Source organism: Diadema setosum, chromosome 10, assembly GCF_964275005.1.
Source record: "Diadema setosum chromosome 10, eeDiaSeto1, whole genome shotgun sequence".
In the NCBI taxonomy this organism is placed as follows: domain Eukaryota; kingdom Metazoa; phylum Echinodermata; class Echinoidea; order Diadematoida; family Diadematidae; genus Diadema; species Diadema setosum.
In genome coordinates this window covers 29,698,380-29,717,772 of record NC_092694.1, presented here as the reverse complement: position 1 = coordinate 29,717,772, position 19,393 = coordinate 29,698,380, and the positions used below count along the sequence as shown (strand labels likewise).

Here is a 19,393-nt window from a genome sequence, read left to right as displayed (position 1 = left end):
GCATCTGTAACGTTTATCCATGATTCACACACGACTATTCTAAACAACAACAAATTAAGATGTCAAGTCACTCACAAAACAAATGTACGCTACAATGAACACAAGAAACGTAATTCGAGACAGCACACATTATATGGCAAAGCAAAGCAGAAAGTCACAAGATTCATGTCTGACTCGAAGTTGGCAAATTCGACAAAACATCACGAGCAATCCCATCGCAATTACGCAGTAAAAATATTGACTCATTGCAGCCACCATATATAACACTCACCCTGTAGTCATCCAGCTCTGTGGAAAGCTGTCCCATGTTGGCACTGCGGGGGGCGGCGTTGACCACCTTGGCATCAGTGACCGTCACCCACTCCATGAGGCCACCCACGTTGCTGGTCTTCTCCGCCAGCTTGGAGTTGAGGTCGAGCTCCTCGTCGCGGTCCGTCAGGGTGTTGCGGAGGGCGTCGTAGCGGCGGTTGATTTCGGCCAGCTCGCGCGTCGTCTTGCTCTCCTCTGTAATGCATCAAACACAGAGGGTGCTCCTGTTACAAATAGTTTGCTTGAACTTTTCCTTTCCCTTCAAGCAGTATTCTCTCCACTCGTAATCACGCTTACTGGTACATTGTACTTCTACATTATTAACCCTTTCTTTACCAAGGGCGTTGGCAGATACACTGTATGTACAAGTTTCAAATTAACTTTAAGCAGTCTCCCATCTACCCGCAGATAATGGCAAATTAATCCCATTACTTGCTGATGCAAACTTCAGTGCAATACAGTCACTTTTTTAGAATCACACAATTGTAGCAGCAACTGGCAATGTAACAGCGAATTGGCTTACACATTTAGTAGTTGCCATGGGAACTGAAAACATCACTATCAAGATTTAAAGATGTTTCTTACCCTCTTGATAGTCTCCAGAATCTGTGGTGTCCACTGGGCGGCGTTGCTGTGGCAACTCGCTAGCCTTGACCGAACCCAGCTGGAGAGAGCGATAACGGGGCCGGAGGCTGACCGCTGAGTCTCCTTCCCGCACGAGGCGGTCAAAGGTCGTGCCGAACTTGTTGACGTCGATGATCTTGGGCTTGTAGGCCATAACCTCTGTTTTCAGAGGCTGAAATAATATTTCAAAAAAACAGAAACACAAAGGTATTGCGTGGATGCAATTGCATTTGTCAAATTTCAGTAAGTTTATGGTTAATTTCTTCTTTCCATGTTTGTGTCTAACTTTACACTGTATATGTGTTCAATCACATTTTTAAGCTATCACTCCATCCAACTAAAATTTTGTACCTACAAATCTGTCTATTTATCTGTCAGATAATCTACTAACAAATCCATCCATCAGCCTGCCATTCTTGCTCCTCTTCCATCTATTGACCGGTATCTATATTTCCATCCAAAAACTACCCATCTCCACATATTTCTCTCTTTCTTAAAGCTTACGATCTCAGGTTTGTTTATTTTTTTTTTATCAATTCAGTTTTGCTGAAATGATGTTTCCATTTCAAAGTGTCTCTTTACTGTAAGTGTTCACCACCTATCCATCTGTTAATCCATTCATCCACCTTCCATCTATCTATCCATCTATCCATCTCTCACCTTGATCTGTTCCACCTGTGACTGGAGAGTGACAGGGTCCGTGGAGACCGGCTGCAGCTGGGACACCTTGCGCTCCATGCCGTCCAGCCAGTGGTTGACGTCCTTCTGACTCTGGCCATACTTCTTGGCTGCCCTCTGCTCCTGATCAAGCTGCCTGGACCTGCAATGACCATCGCAGAAATCATTTGCAACATTTACAAGTGAGAACAAGACAGGAGCTGGCCAAGGGAACAGCATTGGCATGAAAAAACTTATCAAGCAACTAGCACCTCAAACAAGTTAGCCCTTAGACACCTGCCCGAGTATTCTCAGGACTCGTCTTTAATGGGTTAAAGGGGAAACACAATCTGATCTACTTTTCAAGAACTGTTTGAAGTGCTGAAAACATGTTGTAACAGATTAATCATATTTTTATAGTTGGCAAAGGTAGTGAGAGATACATACGTGTGTATTCATGTTCGAATGCTTTTAAAGGGGGGAAAAGGAACTGAGATCTATTTTCAAGAACTGTATTGAAGTATTGAAAAAATACAGATTATAAAATGTACATTTTGGGACAATATCATAACATGAAGAGTGTATATAAAACAACTACAATGTATACAAAGAATGATTTGAATGCTTCTGATATAAAAACTAATCATTATCAGGCTTTTCTCAACAAACCTCTTTGCCATGACCTCCTCCATTGTGCGCCAGTTGTTGTCATTGTTGGTGATGACATCAGTGACGTAAGAGGTGTTGCCTGCCTTGGGGTCACGCACCAGGGCCTCGCCCAGCTGGTGGATCCTCTTGTGGGAGGCACGCTGGTTGTTCATCTGAGTCTTGTAGTCCTGGAGTAGAGGGGGGGAATTTGAAGTACATTTTCCATAAATGCTGGCCACACACACTTAAAACTCTTTACATAATGACATGTTTTGGTGTTTTTGTTTCTTTCTGTCGATGAAACTCAAAGCATTATCCTATCGTAGTTTACAGCTGATTATTCACTCCACTACAAACACTAACATTTGCTTTGCTTGTGGCTGCACAAAAACAGAAATCAAACATTAAGTAAACATTTTCTGAAAGTGCCTTCCTTGTGTACATACAAGATGTAGTGCACAAACATAAAAAACAAACATAAAACACAACGCATCAAAAGAGATTTCGAAATCTGCATTCCTAAAATTTAGAGAAATTGTACATTATATGGCATAAGCTCACCGAAAAAGGGCATTTTGCTACTGCAGGTACAAGCTTATCCTACAATTGTAGATATTCAGAAATACTAGATATACATTTTAACTATGAAGGATTTTATTGTGAAGTACATGTATTACTTGTTAGTCTGTTTGTTTGTTTGTTCGTTCGTTTATTTTTCAGTAAGTACATGTACGTGTACCTTGAGCTGCTTCTCAGACTCGGGAATCTCCTGGCGGCCGAAGTCACGGTGCTCGAGGCGGTCAATGGCCGGCAAAAGGAAGTCTTCCAGCTGGTCGACCTCCTTCTCGAACTCGTTCAGCTTCTGCAGCATGTCGCCCAGCGTCTTGCCGTGGTTACCGGTCGTCGTGGCAACCTGCCATGCAATATTGAGAAAGGTTCAATGAGATGACAGACAGGCATTTAGTTGTATCCTCCGAGGGGTATGGTACCAGTGACAGGGCTCTATGGACATTCCTAACACCGAAGAGGCTACCATGAGTAAACGTTGCCATGCAACATGTAAATAATCACTCTAGCATTACTATGTTTTTGTGAGACTACACTTACTTGTATTTGTTTCAGTCAGTCCTTAATCACTGCCGATCTCCACATCAATGAAAAAACTTGTACACTGTATTTTCTTGGAAATATGCAATTCCTTCAAGCTTTGGTTTTTTTTTCACATTTCTCCCTCTGCTCTTTTACATCTACCATGGCACAATATACATACTTACATGTTGTATAGTCAAAGCATAAGACTAAAAAAAGAAGACTTTTATTGTAAATTTCTTTTGTGAGATTTAAGAAAACAAAATGTAATTTTTGTGTATGTTATGCATTTTATATTTTTTATCTTTTAAAATATGAAAACAAACCAAACTGACTTGACAGTGAACTTCCGGTCCACAAACCTTCTCAAAATGTCAATAGCACCCTTTCCATGCAACGTCTTATAATCATGGGGACAAAAATGTCAACTGATGGACTCCAAAACCTGACATAATGCTCAAAGGTGCACAGTTGACTTTAAGCGTGCATTCAATTTCGACGTCATGCATTTGAGATTTCGCTTCTCCAGACATCACATTTCTCACCTTCTCATAGCGGGTATTGACGTTGTTCAGTTTAGTTTGGAGGATCTTGGCCACCTTCGGTTCGCTGTTCTGGATGAGGGCGGTGGCTGAGCGGTTCACGTTCTCCACGGCTGGCTTGTGGGCCACAATGTCATCCTCCAAGACCTGATTGGGGAGATAAGAACAACATCTCATTCTTTACTCCAGTTGAATAACCTTTTCTCCTCTTTTACATGTACAAAATTGTGTACATATACATGTAAGTTCTCCCCCCACACCCCCCCCCCCCCCCCATACGCTAACAATTACACACATACAATTGTACACATATGGAACATATCCAATCACTTGCAATCATAAACAATTCATCTGAATTTCTGCGGTGGAAAAAGTGATTGAAAGCAAAGAGATACTTTTTTGTAATTCCCTAGATATGGTATCAACCAATCCTACGTACATGTAGGTTAGCCCTAAGCCTTAGGCAATCAAAATTGTTCTCCATAGCAACATAAAGTATGTGCTGCATCTTCTTCAATGACTTTAATACTGTGCTGTTGCTTCATGGTTTGATCTTAACCCGTTGAGGACGAGTCAGGCGTCTATGGGAAATGCGTGTTGTAGCGAAATCAGTCCGTCCTCAACGGGTTAAAAACTAAGAACTGGAGGTCAAACCCCCTTCATACCAAGCTCTCCCGACAAAAAGTCATTGCATCAAGGTGGGATATTTGTAACATTTATTTTCAGAAAAGGCATAGTACTTCTTTTTCATTCATCAACGTTGACTTCAGTCACAAATTGAACCACTTGGAAAATTAACTTTCATGTCCCAATTCGCAAAATACTATGCTCGTGGAAAATTCAGCATACACAGTATGATGACGGTTATGTTCACATGACCCACCTTCTGTTCTTGGAGGTTCTCGACGAGGGGATCGCGCTTGACCACCAGGATGGTGCCCTTCTCCATGCGGTGGACGCCGCGCTCGCTCTCGTCCAGCCAGCGTAGCAGCGTGTCCAGGCTGTCCTGGACCCCCTGCGAGGCGGTCAGTGCTTCCTGCAGCTGCTGGTTGCGCTGGTTGATCTGGGCGTCCAGGTTGTTGTAGCGACGAGTCAAGCCATCTAGAATAAACAACACAGAAACGTCAGTTGAGTGCCTTGTTGGTGACAAATGAGGTAGATTAAACATATACAAATGTACCTGATCACAAAGTATTCATCACTCATTCATTCACTTCAGTTGGCACAAATACACTGTACACAACTGTATGTGCTCCCGTGACATGGACGAGCTCATGCCAACTTTCCCTATCGGTTGACCAATAGGATACAGCCGAGCAACCAAGTCCTGTATATTTCTATATATTGGTCTCCCTCATTAACTTTCACTTTCCCTTGAGTAAGAGTCTTTTCCATACAAATTATTTGTCATTACAAAATGACCGATGACAAAGGTACACACTTCTAAACTCATTGCTTATTATGACTGGGTGCGCAAGTTATCAAAACTACAGGGACAAACAATACAGCGTATCTGAGAATCAAGGGGTTGACATCAAATTTCTAAGCCCATTTGAAGAGAACCATCAGCACACCAGTAATGAACTTGCAACTTTTCGAGATTGTAAATCATGAACTTTGAGTCCTCAGACAGAGGTTTCCAAAAGTCTCATTTTACATTACAACATGCATATGTTTATTGGTAGGGGAAAAAAGTACTTGTCATGATAATCTTGCAACATTCTAATAGAAACCACTTTCACAAACACAGGTAGCCCAGAGGCTGGACAGAAATTCTTTACCGATTGTCTTGTTAATCTCCGGCTGTAGATCTGGTTTGCTGTCGGCCAGATTTCGGCCCGCCTCCTTGGTACGCTCGATATCCTTCAGGTGGAAGGCAGTCTCGTCTCGCAGGACCTGGCGGGGGAAAAAAAAAGCAAAGCGTGATGGTAAAATGATGCGATTCAAGAGTTCATTGTAAGCCCTTCATCATGTATTAGCACAATATGGTCATGCAGTTGAAGGAAGAACAGTTACCTGTTCCACATGTATTAAGACACAACAGTGAATACCTACAGTGTATGGTAGATCATACCATCGTGTTGCATCTAATTATGGGGGACCCAAACAATGTCGGGGGAGGGGGGGGGGAGTTTTAGGTTGGAATTTTTTTCTGATAATTAGACAGTAGCTTTCACTGGAAAGAGTAATACAATTTACATGTACATGTTCAAGAACTTGATCTTTGGTGTGGATAATATTAAGCTGCAATGCAAAGACATTCTGCTGTTTTAAACAGTTATGCACAATCAGAAGGTACAAAGGAATCCACAGAGAAAAAGTGCAAAGATTGGAGGAAGAGGAAAAGGAAGGAGAGGAGGAAGGAGAGGAAGAGGAGGAAAAAAGAGAAAGAGGTGTAGGAGGAGGAGGGGGGGTGGAGGGACACACCTTTAGCCTGTCGATCTGCTTCTGGACAGTCGCTGGATCAGCTCCAATGGGTTCCTTCTGGAGCACCTTGAACGATCCCTCGGCGTCCTGGAGCCAGATGCCCAGCGTGTCGGCCACGTCCTGGAACCTCTGCTGCTTCTCCACCACGTCGCGCAGCGTGTTCGTGGTGTCCGTGGCCTTGACCTTCAGCCGGTCGTAGCGACTTGAGATCTTGGCCAGCTTGTCGCGGAGGATGTTGCTCTCGGGGTTCTCGACGAAGGAGCGGTTGAACTGGCGCGGGAGGGCGGCATCGCGGAAGACTGCAAGGTCTTGGCTGTAGACCTGATTAGAAAGATTTATATGATATAATAAAAACCATACAGATATAAACAGTGTAAAATGTAAACTTAAGAAACTTCTTTCTTTTCTTTGAAGTTTGAGTGCGACTGTTTACTGAAGGAGGATCATAAGAAAAGACATATTTCAAGAATTCACAGTCACACATAAGGCTGAATACAATGAAGATCTTACCTTGGCTGACTCCAAAAACTTCTGTCCACCCTTGACGACAAACTTGATGTCGGCAGCGTGCGCGATGACGTCCTCGGTGAAGCCGCGCATGGTGTTGTACTGCTTGCGGATGGCCTCGGGTTCCGTCTGACTGCCCCGCAGGGTGGCCTCCAGGGTGCGTTCGGCCCCGTCCAGCCAGGTCTCCAGCTCACCAAACTCCGTCTCCAGGAGAGGCAGGTCCTCGTTGGCAAAGCGCAGCTTGTTTGCGCGGGCCAGCGACTCGGTGGCGAGCGCGTCGTATCGGTTGCGCAGGTCCGTCTGCTTCTCGCTCAGCTTGGTCTGGTCCTCAGGGCGCAGCGACTGGCCGTGCTGGCGGATCAGGGACTGGGTCTCTTGTAGCGCCTGCAGCATCGGCGTCTTGTGGTTCTGGATCTCATCATGGATAGCCTGGGGGTAGAGGTTGAGGCAGGTGAAGGAGTTAAATTAGGCAAGGGGGGGCAAGTTGACAAGAAGAGGGTAAAGTGAATGGTTCCAAACACTTTGATGCACTACCACAAACATATCTACATTCACTTTTAGACAATCACACAAAGTGTTTTTATGTGTAAAATACATCATGTTTGCAATGGGCAAAGTGACAATGCAACACATGCAGAGCACTTTTTCAACAATTCTTTCATTCATTTTCAAAAAGGATCTGTTGAAATATTCATTTGTTGTGCTTCCTAGTGATGGTCCTCTTCACCATTCCATAATGGACCAAAAGGATTACAGGCATGATTTGTATGATACATGTACCTCCAATCTTCTTTTGTCTTTGATAAAATGGCACAGAGGAACATCAAGAAATAAAGCAAGGTATAAAAGGCAGACTGACAGAAACAGATAATAAAAAATAGCTTTTAGGTGTAACATATGAATAGAAATTAAGTTGGGGAAAGCCAGAGGAAAAGAAGAAAAGAAACAAAGTTGGTCTAGGACTAATACAATAATGTACAATGTACCTTGTGGTCCAGTTCCTGCTGTGAGAGGGGCCTGGACTCCTCCATGAAGGGCTGCTGGGAGCCCAGCTTCTGCTCGGCGATTGGGATCCATTTCAGCTCGTCATCCAGAGCCCCAATAGTGGCGCTCAAGAGTTCATCCACGGCAACCTGGCACGGATTTGGAACAAAACGGACTTGAGGGAAAACACGCCCAAATATCGAAATTCAATACTGCACTTACACTGTACAAACAGAAACTCTTTTTTTTTTTTGTTCTTTGTTTTCACTATCTGTTTCTATTTGTTCATATGCTTGGGTCCAAGTTTACACAACTGCACAGGGCTACCAATAGAAGACTGTGGGAGAATCTTGTCGAAGTCAACATGGTAAACTTAAAATGAATGATACCCAAGATTAGTCAATATACATTACAGCACTACAAAATGTATTTGTGTGTGTGCATATGTGTGCGTTTAAATCTGACACATAATCAACTTTGATCCAACGATTTTTGCTCTTCACAAATTAATGGATAAGGATTCTACAGTAATGTCATGTACCATACAATGTAGCAGTTGCACTACTTGCTCTATGTAATCATTGTGTAATGAGCTGACCATTAAAATGGAAACTGAGGACAAACTACAGTAGTCTCATTTCAAGGAAGGAGTATCTTTTTCAACCTGTCGGTAATGATCACACTTATTGAACAATACAACATTTCCCTCCTTAATTACCATCTACACTGTATGGAAGAAGAATCCAGAACCCTGCCAATAAATTCCTGAACATCAAGATCAACTGTCATGAAAAATGATTTAAAAAAAAAAAAAAAAAAAAGTGGTCCTGGAACCGATTTCCCACACAGTACCTGTTCCTGTTCCTCGCTCTTGAGCAGGTCCAGGACCTGGGTGGCCTCCTTGAGCCAGTCGTTGGACTTGACGGAGACCTGCTCGTAGGAGGAGCGCAGGTTAGAGGTCAGCCCCTTCAGCTTGTTCTGCAGGTTGGGGTGCAGTCGGTCCCGGTGGTCCCTCAGGAATTGCTCGGCGCTGTGTACCACCTCCAGAATGACGGGGCGGTGGTCGGTCACCTCCGCATGGACAGGCTGAGGGAGGTTGGTGGGAGGAGCGGGAGGGGGTATAAGGGTCAAATGTCAAAAGTCACTTATCAGAGTCACTCAGTGTACAAAACTACACTTCATGGTTTAGTTCTGTTTTTTGGGGTTTTTTTTTTTTTTGCTTTTGCCTTGAATAAGAGCAGAAAAACAAACTCACTGCACTCCACAAATGTACATGTGTATTTGTTTGTTTCCATTCTAGGTAGAGGCTTGTATGAAAAAAAAAAAAAAAAAAAAAAGTTTTTCATTCACCAAACTTTCATTCCGAATACAAAAATGAGTTTTCCAAGGCATGTTAAAAAAAAAAAAAATTAAATGACGTTACATGTACGCTGTAGTTCTACTTCTCTGTGACTTGAGAATATGTTACATCATACCTCAGTGAGGTTGCAGCGTGTTATTATGAACATATACTTTCTTTTTTTTTATTTAAAAAAAATCATATAAAAAAGTGTGAATCTTGTCTCCTTCACGACTGTTGACTTTTAAAATTGACTTTTAATTCAACAGAATATTCAGATGATAGGAGTGCACATATCATGCAATGTTGCACAGACGTGGGAGGAAATGCAGAGGGGAAGATTATCACCTTGCTGGATTGGATGCTAAGACGTGACAGTTTCTATCTACCATGACACTAAGAATTGAAATGTACACCAGATGATGTTTCACTTTTTCATTCTTTGCTTTGATGTTGATTACAAATATTCTGGTATGATGTGCTGCATCACACATGAAAAATACTTTTGTATTGTTGACATTTGATGGTGAACCAACACAACTTGAACACCTTTCTATATACAACATGTTCATAGTTCGTGACGATAGAAACATCCTTAAATATAAACAGGGTTCGTTGCAAATGTTTTGTCTCTCTATGTGTAGGCCTACATGTTGTAAAAATACCAACAGAAATAGCACAGGAAAGTAACATTGCACCTAGCCTCCTACATGTAAATGCTCTCTCATGTCTCATTTGTGTTGTTTCTTTCATTGTAATGAATCAAATTAAAGGAAAGTTCAACTACTCACTCCTTCATTTTGAGCAATTGTATATAGCACAGAGATACAGTAACTGCACATGCACCCCTTGAAGTACATGTATACATTGTACTTAAATACACCAAAAAAAAAAATATATGCATGTACATACAGCTGTACACTGTGTGTACATGTACAATACAAAATTGTAGCTGTATAAATGCATATGTAGATACAATAAATGAACAGATAAATTTGCAATTAATCACTGAATTTAACATTAGATTAATTTGGAGATCATTCAGAAAATTAGTGAATAAGTACACATGAATTTTATCAATTAGAATGTAAATATTAATATCTAATCCACCAATAAGATTCCCAATATGTATGATGTTCCAGTATATGACAATCAACTGGTAAAAACAAAACATTTCCAATTGAAGCTGAAATGCATCTGGACAGACCTCTTTGAAGTTTGCATGCAAAATATATGTGTGTGAGTAACTGCATGTACCCATAGTCATTTAACCAGTATATCGATCCAAATTGCCTTCTTTTTGTGCACACTAGTGCTCATTCATAACAAGCGTGAGTCGCAACAGTCCTTGCATTCAATGGATTTCCTACTTAATTGCGCAACTGACAATGTGCTACTTCATGCACTCTCTATGTTGAAATGGTTGTACAAATTTGTACAGTGCAGAGACAATGCAGTGTTCTGGGGGAGAGGGGGTGCTTTTATGAATTCCATGTACATTCATGAGTATAGAAAACATATCCATATGCATACAGTGACTGTGTACATTCTTCTCAAATACTTGTGATACATGTTGTATCTAGTCAACTGCATCTGCTAGACATACACATGTATATGTGGATTTCTGTGCGAAGCATACACATACAATTTTACACAAGGAGTAGAGTTCAGCAGACATTGAACACGCTATGAAGTTGAACCACTTACAGAAGGAATAAATATATATATTCAGCAATAAACATGTACAATGTATTTGAAGATGAAATGGTTATAAGCAGAGAAAATGATATCGGACTATCGGACAATTTTTAGACCCTGCACACCTGTACTTGTAAGTAAAATAAAATTACACCCTTTTCCTGGACAAAATTGAAGCAAAAATTTTGAACGAATCACTTGCATGGTGTGAGGGTACATTGTTGTACATTACTAAAAGTGTAAGAAGCACTTGTAGGGGTATCGCATGTGGTGTATTATGTGTGTCATCCCTTTCTTCATGGATTTGTGCACTCAAAACTAATCACCCATCTTTGGACATCACTCAATTTCTTGAATCAAATTGATAGGAGTAATCGAGAAAATCTCTGAATGATATTCAATGCAGGCACATTGTGATTAATAGTATCAAAATATCTGTAAGTGAGGGGAATGCACATACAGGTTGTAACAGATTGCATTAAAAGGGGGATGATAATAGTTTGTAACATCCATATTCTTCTTAAAATCAGCAGTGATGGCAGTGATAAATACTGAGAGATATGGAGAGTATGGAGCAGGTGCGATTAGAAAATAAATGAAATAAGATAATTTAAAAAAAGAAAAAAAGATTGAGGACTGCTTTTCAGTAACCTTTAAGCGGACAAGCATCCGCCGAACTTCCACCAAATCATACGACTGTAAGAAAAAGACAAGGAGAGAATGGGTTCATAGAGCCTTTCTACTTTAAGCTGATCTAACAGAGAAAGAAAGAAAACAACAGAATCAGATACAATCAAACAACAAGAATTCACTTCTAAGTAATAACGGTCGCAAATCCGCCACCAGAAATGCATCAGAGCTTGAACCAAATTTGTACGATGTACATGTACTGTAGTTTTGGCGGAAGAGTGTAGGAAGCGCCCTGCTAAAATTTGGCAGCCTTACAAAATGTAAGCATGCATAAAGCAGAATACAGGCGTGTATTCATTATACTTAAAAACGAATGGCTGATTGTGTTTCAGCATTCATGACTCTATGAGATTTTAAGCAGGCTGTACTCCTATCTTCAGATTTGTAATGATATTATAATTGGAACACAAAATTACACTTATCTAATTCAGTTCTAATGATCTTCTCACAAGCTACAATGTACAATGACAGTATCCAGCAACCCTATGCATGCTCTGTGCATCCACTGTCACCTCTGACTCATGCTCTATTAGCTCGCTGAATCTTGCATTAACTCTTCAAATGCCAGAGTCACAACTGTTGTATGTACACACCACATAGAACTGTATTGTAGGCCCATAGGTCCATAGGAGTGTAATTCATCTGGCATAATAAATTGAAACCCATCATGAAAGCAATGCTGAGTTTGCTGAAGAAGCATAAATGTTTACTGGAGAATACCCTTTCTCCATTCACCCCCCCCCCCCCCCCCCCAGGGAGTAACTAAACAGAGCCAAGCTAGAATCTCTAGACAATGAAGAGACAATTTTACACCAAAGATAAAAACAACACAAGAAGAGACCAGAAACAGATCCCCAGAGACAAAATGGAAAAGTGTGCATGAAAGATTTGAGCCACTCCTTTTTTTTTTTCTTGGGGGAAGGGGGAGGGGAGTTTCTTTGTTCGTTGTAATTTCCCTCACCTGGTAAAGGTCCATCTCCCTCATGAGAGGCTGGAGCTCTTGGCTGGTCGGCCGGGTGTCGGTCAGTCTGACCTCCACCTGGTTGACCCAGTCCTGCATGCTCTGCAGCGAGTCCACCTTGTCGGCGCAGAGCCGCACGATGCGCAGGTCTTCCAGGGCGTCAGCCAGGTGGCGGTTGAGGTCGTCGTAGCGATGGTTGATGGTGTCTAGCTCGCGCTCGACTTCGGTGTCTTCTACACGGATGACACAGCAAAGAAAGACACCAACTAATTAGCATTTGTGTACAGTTGCACCGTCTGCCAACAACAGTAATATTTATTTGACAAAATTTGCAGTTGATCTGTCATTTGTTTGTTAGTCTGATGTAGATTCAATTTAACAAAGCACTGTAAGTGCAATATCAACACACTTTAAATGTCTTAATTCAGTGTGACAAAGTACAGTGTACATACATTTTTTGGTAGAGTACGAGGATCACACAAATATCTGATGTGCTCCCTTTATGCAAACTGATAAAAACAGCCCCCCCCCCCACCACTGTTAAAAAAAAAAAAAAGAAAGAAGTGAAAAGAAGGCAGGGGTTGAAATATTTCACATTGTAAAACTAAATACTGACTTTAACAGACTTATATTAATCAAATAATGTTCTACCCTACAGTGAGGAAATTTATAGCAACATGTGGTTGCTTAATTAATGTGTGCTCCATTGCATAAAATGGTTACAGCACCGGTAAATCCTTCGTTAGAAATGGTGTACCCTGGGTACCCCTGAATTGCAACAGATGCATGACATGCCGCAAATCCTAACGTACCTTCGAGGAAGGAGCGGTCAGTCTCGTCCCGTCCGGCCTCCCGCTTGGTCTTGGGCTTCTGCGGCGTCCACTCGGTCTGCAGGGTGGCGCCGACCTGGGATGACCAGTAGTGTCGCCTGGTGTCCAGTGGCTGGGTGATGTCCCGCAGCAGGCCGTCGAGGGCGGAGCCCACTTTGTTCACCTCCACGATCTTGGGGCGGTAGTCCGTGATCTCGCGCTGCAGGGGCTGGAACGAACGAAACATCGATCTTCGACTTTAATGATGCATAACCAAAATGCCCAGGACAGTGATGGCATATGGGGAGAGTGCTGACATCTTGAAATTACATATTAAAAGATAATGTTTAACATTGAAACCTCAATTCTTTACATACCATATATTTATATAGAGTGCACTTCAGCTGTTTGATCTTGCTATAAATCTTGACAGAAATTTTTCTTTACACACATGGACATTTTACTTCTGTGTATCTTCAAAACTTCTTTGTATTTCACATATTTCAATACTAAACACTTTGCTAGGTGTATTATGCTACTTCCAGATTTTTCTTTCTCTTCCCTTTGGGTGGAGTTAAGTTGCATACCTTGAGTTGCTGAATCTGGAGGTCAACGGACTGGATGTCTTGAACTTCCAGGTCAAGCTTGCCCAACTTGTCCTCCATGTTGCCCAGCCAGTGGTTGACGTCGCCAGCACGGCTCTGGTAGCGCCGGGTCGCAACCTTGCGGTCTTCCAGCTGTTGCACTCTATATATATTTTTTTTTTGGGGGGGGGGGGAGGGGGGAGAAAAAAAAACAGGATGAATGAGACATCATTAAAGCTCGAAGAACTTTGGACATTTGGTATGCGACACCAAGGTGTAGGATGCAGTTGAATGTCTGGAGTCAAGTGAGCAAAGATAATGTGGCATTAGGTTACATGAGGTCACGATAATGTATAGAAGATGGGGAACTTCACCACTACAGAGTGTACAGTATGTAGAAAACTGAGAAGTACAATTTCAATGGCAAATGTGTCTAATACATAGATCTTTCTCACATCTCAACACTAGAAAAAGTTCCACAAAGTTGAACTAACTTTTTGACAACTGATGAGGATACTCATTGCAAATACTAAAGATACACATGTACAATTGTACCATGCAGACACTTACACTGTATACTCTATGAGTGTACACTGTGAAATATTGTTTGGTCAGGCGAGATCTCACGAAGCCCGTATCCTGCACATAATTTCATGGAGTTATGCCCTTCTGGTTCTAAATCAGAACCATCCTCTCTCCCTCTCCTCACATTTAACCCATTGAGGATAAGCAGATTTTGCTTAACACACATTTCCCATAGACACCTACACTCCAGTATGCTGGGGATACATGTACATACATGTACGGTACATGTAAGTCTTTAACTGATTAATGTGGACAAGCTGCCAAACTTGCAGCAATTCACAAGAAGAATTGTGTCTCCATGACTGCAATCAATTGGGTTCACCAAACATGTACATGTACACTAAGTAGGGGGCTACTGTATGTGACTTTAGGGGGACATCAAAGAAGGATTACGTGAATATCTAATGAAGATATGAATACACATGTGTATGTCACTGACCGCTTGGCAACAACATCCTCCAGTGATGTCCAGTTCTGGTCAAGGTTGGTGAGGACGGCAGAGACGAAGGAGGTGTCGCCGGCCTTGGGGTGGCTGATGAGGGCCTCGCCCAGGTTGTGGAGGGCCTGGCACTGTGGTCGGTGGGCGTTGACGTCCTCAATGATCTCCTAGATGGAGACATCGAAAGATGCATTGGTGTTACACAACATTGGAATACTGACAAGGTGCATCGCTTAGCTGCACAAAAATTATGTACAATGTGTATTCACAATTATTTTAAACAATATGGTCAACTCTATGCAAAACTGAATACCTGTGCACAAATGTTGTCACCTGTGGATGTCACGTGTGAATGTCTGTACATACAATGTATGTACACATATGCACAATCATGGATAGTGTACAGGTTGTACAGTGTACATGTGTATGTATGTGAAGCTGTTTGTGTGTGCATGTCCATTAACTTTATGAATTATATCTCTCGAAATGTATGTTTGTATGTCTCCCAAGTCCGTTTGCCTTGATACACCAACTAATGAAGTCATACAATGTATACAATTGTATATTTATGCCACTCTCCAAGCTCCTTATCTACAACAGTCATCACATTAAATTCTGCACATTGACAATGACGATTGCTCATCACAATCGCAAACTACAATTATGCCAGCGCTCAGAGCACTTGGCCGTCGACCTTCCACTGACCTGCAGGGCGGCCTCGACCTCCGGGATGTCGCGGTCATTGAACTCGCTGGACTCCAGCATCTCCAGGCGGGCCATGAGCCACTCCTCAAGGTCGTCCAGTTCCTGCTCCAGCTCCACCAGGTTGCTGGACAGCCCCTGGAGGTTCTCCCCATGCTCCTTGAGCGAGCCCGTCAGGCGGCCGAAGCGGGTGTCGAAGTCCTGCATCTTCTCCTGGTAGAGGGCGCGCTCCTCCGGTGCGAAGGTGCGCAGCGCCGTGTTGGTGGCGCGGAAGACCGAGTCGATGGTGGGCCGGTGGTTGTCGATCTCCTTCTCCAGCAACTGAGATTGGTATGGGTGTGGGTGGGAGAAGTACATGTATATAAGTCATGCAGTGTGCTGCAGTATGCTGTGCATCGTTTGGATCTTTATCTCATTTCTAGTATCAAACTGCTCTTTACAAGAACTCTTTACAAGAATTCAGCAGACTCCTGCCATAACAACCTACAGTCTGTACATTGCACTCTGTACCAGGAAAATCAACAATACCAGAATCAAGAATTCTTTATATCAGCATTTGCAAAAAAACAATGATGAAAACAAAGAAACTTTGAAAATTGGGGAAAGAAAATTTACTTTGTTTTTGTGAGAGTTTGTTATACACTGTAGCAGTGCTCTCTTCCACAATCCCTTCAATTCTTTTACTATCCCCTCCCTTCTTCCATCACCCCTCCAACTCATCCAACACCCCTTCCCTTCTTGAAACACCCCTTCCCTTTCAAACACACGTTCCTTTATTCCGGCACCTCTTCAGTTCTTCCACCATTGCCCCTCATCCATAATGCCTACAGTTCTTAGACCACCCTTTCATTCTTCCACCACCAAACCCTTCTTTCATCACCCCTTCCCTCCTTCCACCACCACCCTTACAAATTCTCCTTACCCTGTACTCCTGGAGGTTCTCCACCAGTGGCTCCTTCTTGACGACGATCACCGTGCCCTTCTCCATCCTCATCATCGCCTTCTCCTTGTCGTCCAGCCAGCGGAGGAGGGCGTCCAGGCTGTCCTGGACTGACTGTGAGTCGGTCAGTGCCTTGCGCAGCTGCCGCATGCGGTCTGCCAGCTCTCCCTCCAGCTCGTGGTAGCGTCGGACAACATCGCCTGAGCACAGAGACAATCAATGTACAAGGTTGGCCATTAGGTGGTTGCAAATCAGAAATTATTTCAACGCTGCAAACATGAGCTATCTTTTACGCTGGCGAAAATATTGGTAAACATTTCCTGATGCCTTAAAACTGTCTTTGAATACTGATTCATGAGAATACAAGAATTTTAATCTACTAATTGCATCAATCAGTACACTCACTCCTTTTACAGACTATCTGTGCGCCTTACCTGTGGTTTCGTTCACTTCTGGCTCGGTCGCCGGCTGGAGTTCGATCAGATCCTCTCCCGTTGACTTGACCCCATCGACGTCCCTTCCGTGGAGGACCACATCGTCGTGCAGGGTCTGGTAGGGGGAGAGAAAGGGTACAATGTTTTCAATGCAGAAAATGCTTTGATTCAAAATGTTTCATTGGTCTCTTGGTTACAGTGTTATAACTCATGGTCAAAGGTTTTAAAGAACAATTCCTTACACAGTTCCCTTACTTACAGCATAACAATCATTGAAATACATTGATAATCTAATCCTCTTATGATTCCCGCATTGGTATACATTTGTACATGACTGTAAGAAGGAGGTCAAGTTGAGATGGGCTCTTTGAATTCACAGAAAAAAGTCACACTTAAAATCAGAGGACAACATATTCCATGCTGATGTACAAATGTGCAGAGGTGAATACATAAATGTACACACAAAAGATACAAACTTCTGTATGGAAACCTAAGAAGATAATGCACCAGTTCACACAATGTATATCTTTTACAGTATGCCATCAGCAGTGCAAACACCCTGCATCTCTATAATTATCCCTTTGTATGTTTTGGGTGCTGATTGGCACAAAAAACCCCATTGCATTGTTCATACAAGATACTCTTCAACGTCTCTGGTACAGAAAGAGTTTCGGATGTTATCCCAGACTATGACAATCACCTTCAGCGTGTCGATCTGTTTCTGGATGTTGACCGGCTCCGACGCGATCGGCTCCTGGAGCAGATGGTCCAGACTCTCGCGGGCGCTGTGAAGCCACTTGTCCGTCGTCCGCAGGTTGTCGTCGTAGCAACGGTGGCCGTCCACGAGGTCGGACAGCTCCCTCGTCAGGTCGTTGGTCTTCAGCTTGAGGGCATCGTAGCGGTCGTTGCTCTTGGTCAGATGGTCACGGATGACAGTCGTCTCTGGCTCCTCGCGGAAGTTTGCATTGAAGTCGCGCGGGAGGGCGGACTTGCGGAAGTCTGTCAGCTCTTCCCTGTAAACCTGCATTTATTGAAAACAAGCAGAAACAAGTAAACCATAAAGTTATTTGAAAAAATTGCATGTACTGCAATTTAAAGACTTTGCATTTCGTGAATCAAGAAGAAGAGCATGTACATTAGGCAGAGTGTTGTATCTTTGCATTGTATAGTTCTTCTTGAATGATACCCTGCCTTCTTTACACGTCAACCGATATTGCTGAATACACAGAGTGTACACATAAACATGTATACCATGGTCCACTGCATTTTTCTAAAAGGGACACATATGAAAGGCATTACAAAATGCACAGAATTCTCAAAACGATTTACATGAATTTGGTCCAATGTCAACAATCATAGATCAATATTTTCATACAAGAAAACATTATGGCACTCTTATAAAAGCAACTTAAACGTAATTACAAAGTTTACATACGTGAGAGTAACGTGAGAGTATCTAAATGGACCGAATGCTCAGGTCAATAATGTTGAGATGTGAATCAGAGGACTTCTCCAGAACCGAAAATAATGTTACCATGGAAACCTTGAGAGGATGAAGAGTAGGTATATCCCCTACCTTGGCATTGTCCAGGAACTTGTGTCCGGTCTTGGTGATGTACTTGAGATCTGCTCCCTGGTTGACCACCTCAGTCTCAAGACCCTTCGTCTCTGACAGGCTCTTCTCCAGCTCGGGGAGGGTCTTGGGCACGGCCTTCTTCTTCGCCTCGATTGCCCGCTCCATGTTCGTCAGCCAGCCGTCGAATTCGTCGATGTCACCGCCGTGGCGGTCCAGGTCCTCGGCCGCCGAGCCCAGCTTGTTGTTGCGGGTGTAGGACTGGACGACGGCATTGTCGAAGCGCGTCTTGAGGTCGTCCGCCGTGCTCTTCAGCTTGAAGGCGTCGGCGTCGCTCAGCCGGTCGCTGTGCTGGTCGGTGACCTGCGTTGCCGTGTGAACCGCCTCCATGACCGGCTGCTGTCTGCTCAGAATCTCCTCATGGAGAACCTAATAAATGCAGATTGTAACAAAGGCATCACAATCACATTCAGGGGAGAGCATCACAGTGTTCTTACAAAGGAAATTACACAGAGAAACAACTCCTTCACACAAGCTCAAATTTTGTATATTTTAATAGTGTTTGGTTATCGTATAAAATGCATGACATTAAGAATGATGAATAGAGCACAAAAGATACTTGCAGACAGAGAGACAAACATATTGACACACAGCCATGACCGCTCATTGTGTGCACAGACAGACATGCAAACTAACAGATAGATGGACAAAGAGACATAGAAAGACGGAAATACAATGTAACGATGGAAATACAGACCACGAGATATACACTGTACAAGCACGAAAATGAATTGAACTCCACACCTTGTAATCGGAGATATTGTATGTACAGTAAGTACTATGAATGGACAA

The 19,393-nt window shown here is 42.8% G+C and overlaps 1 protein-coding gene across 1 annotated transcript in view; it reads right to left on the bottom strand.

Annotated features, from left to right (window-relative positions):
- The window catches only part of LOC140233928 (uncharacterized), a 219,178-nt gene that overhangs the window by 118,880 nt on the left and 80,905 nt on the right, over nucleotides 1–19,393 (bottom strand). Inside the window, 21 exon segments of the mRNA XM_072314017.1 lie at nucleotides 272–504; nucleotides 895–1,105; nucleotides 1,594–1,753; nucleotides 2,260–2,426; nucleotides 2,978–3,151; nucleotides 3,873–4,016; nucleotides 4,753–4,970; nucleotides 5,651–5,765; nucleotides 6,297–6,617; nucleotides 6,807–7,232; nucleotides 7,790–7,936; nucleotides 8,640–8,873; nucleotides 12,476–12,708; nucleotides 13,288–13,513; nucleotides 13,872–14,031; nucleotides 14,893–15,059; nucleotides 15,598–15,915; nucleotides 16,517–16,734; nucleotides 16,969–17,083; nucleotides 17,669–17,989; nucleotides 18,545–18,970. Coding sequence (XP_072170118.1) covers nucleotides 272–504; nucleotides 895–1,105; nucleotides 1,594–1,753; nucleotides 2,260–2,426; nucleotides 2,978–3,151; nucleotides 3,873–4,016; nucleotides 4,753–4,970; nucleotides 5,651–5,765; nucleotides 6,297–6,617; nucleotides 6,807–7,232; nucleotides 7,790–7,936; nucleotides 8,640–8,873; nucleotides 12,476–12,708; nucleotides 13,288–13,513; nucleotides 13,872–14,031; nucleotides 14,893–15,059; nucleotides 15,598–15,915; nucleotides 16,517–16,734; nucleotides 16,969–17,083; nucleotides 17,669–17,989; nucleotides 18,545–18,970 — 4,734 coding nt within the window.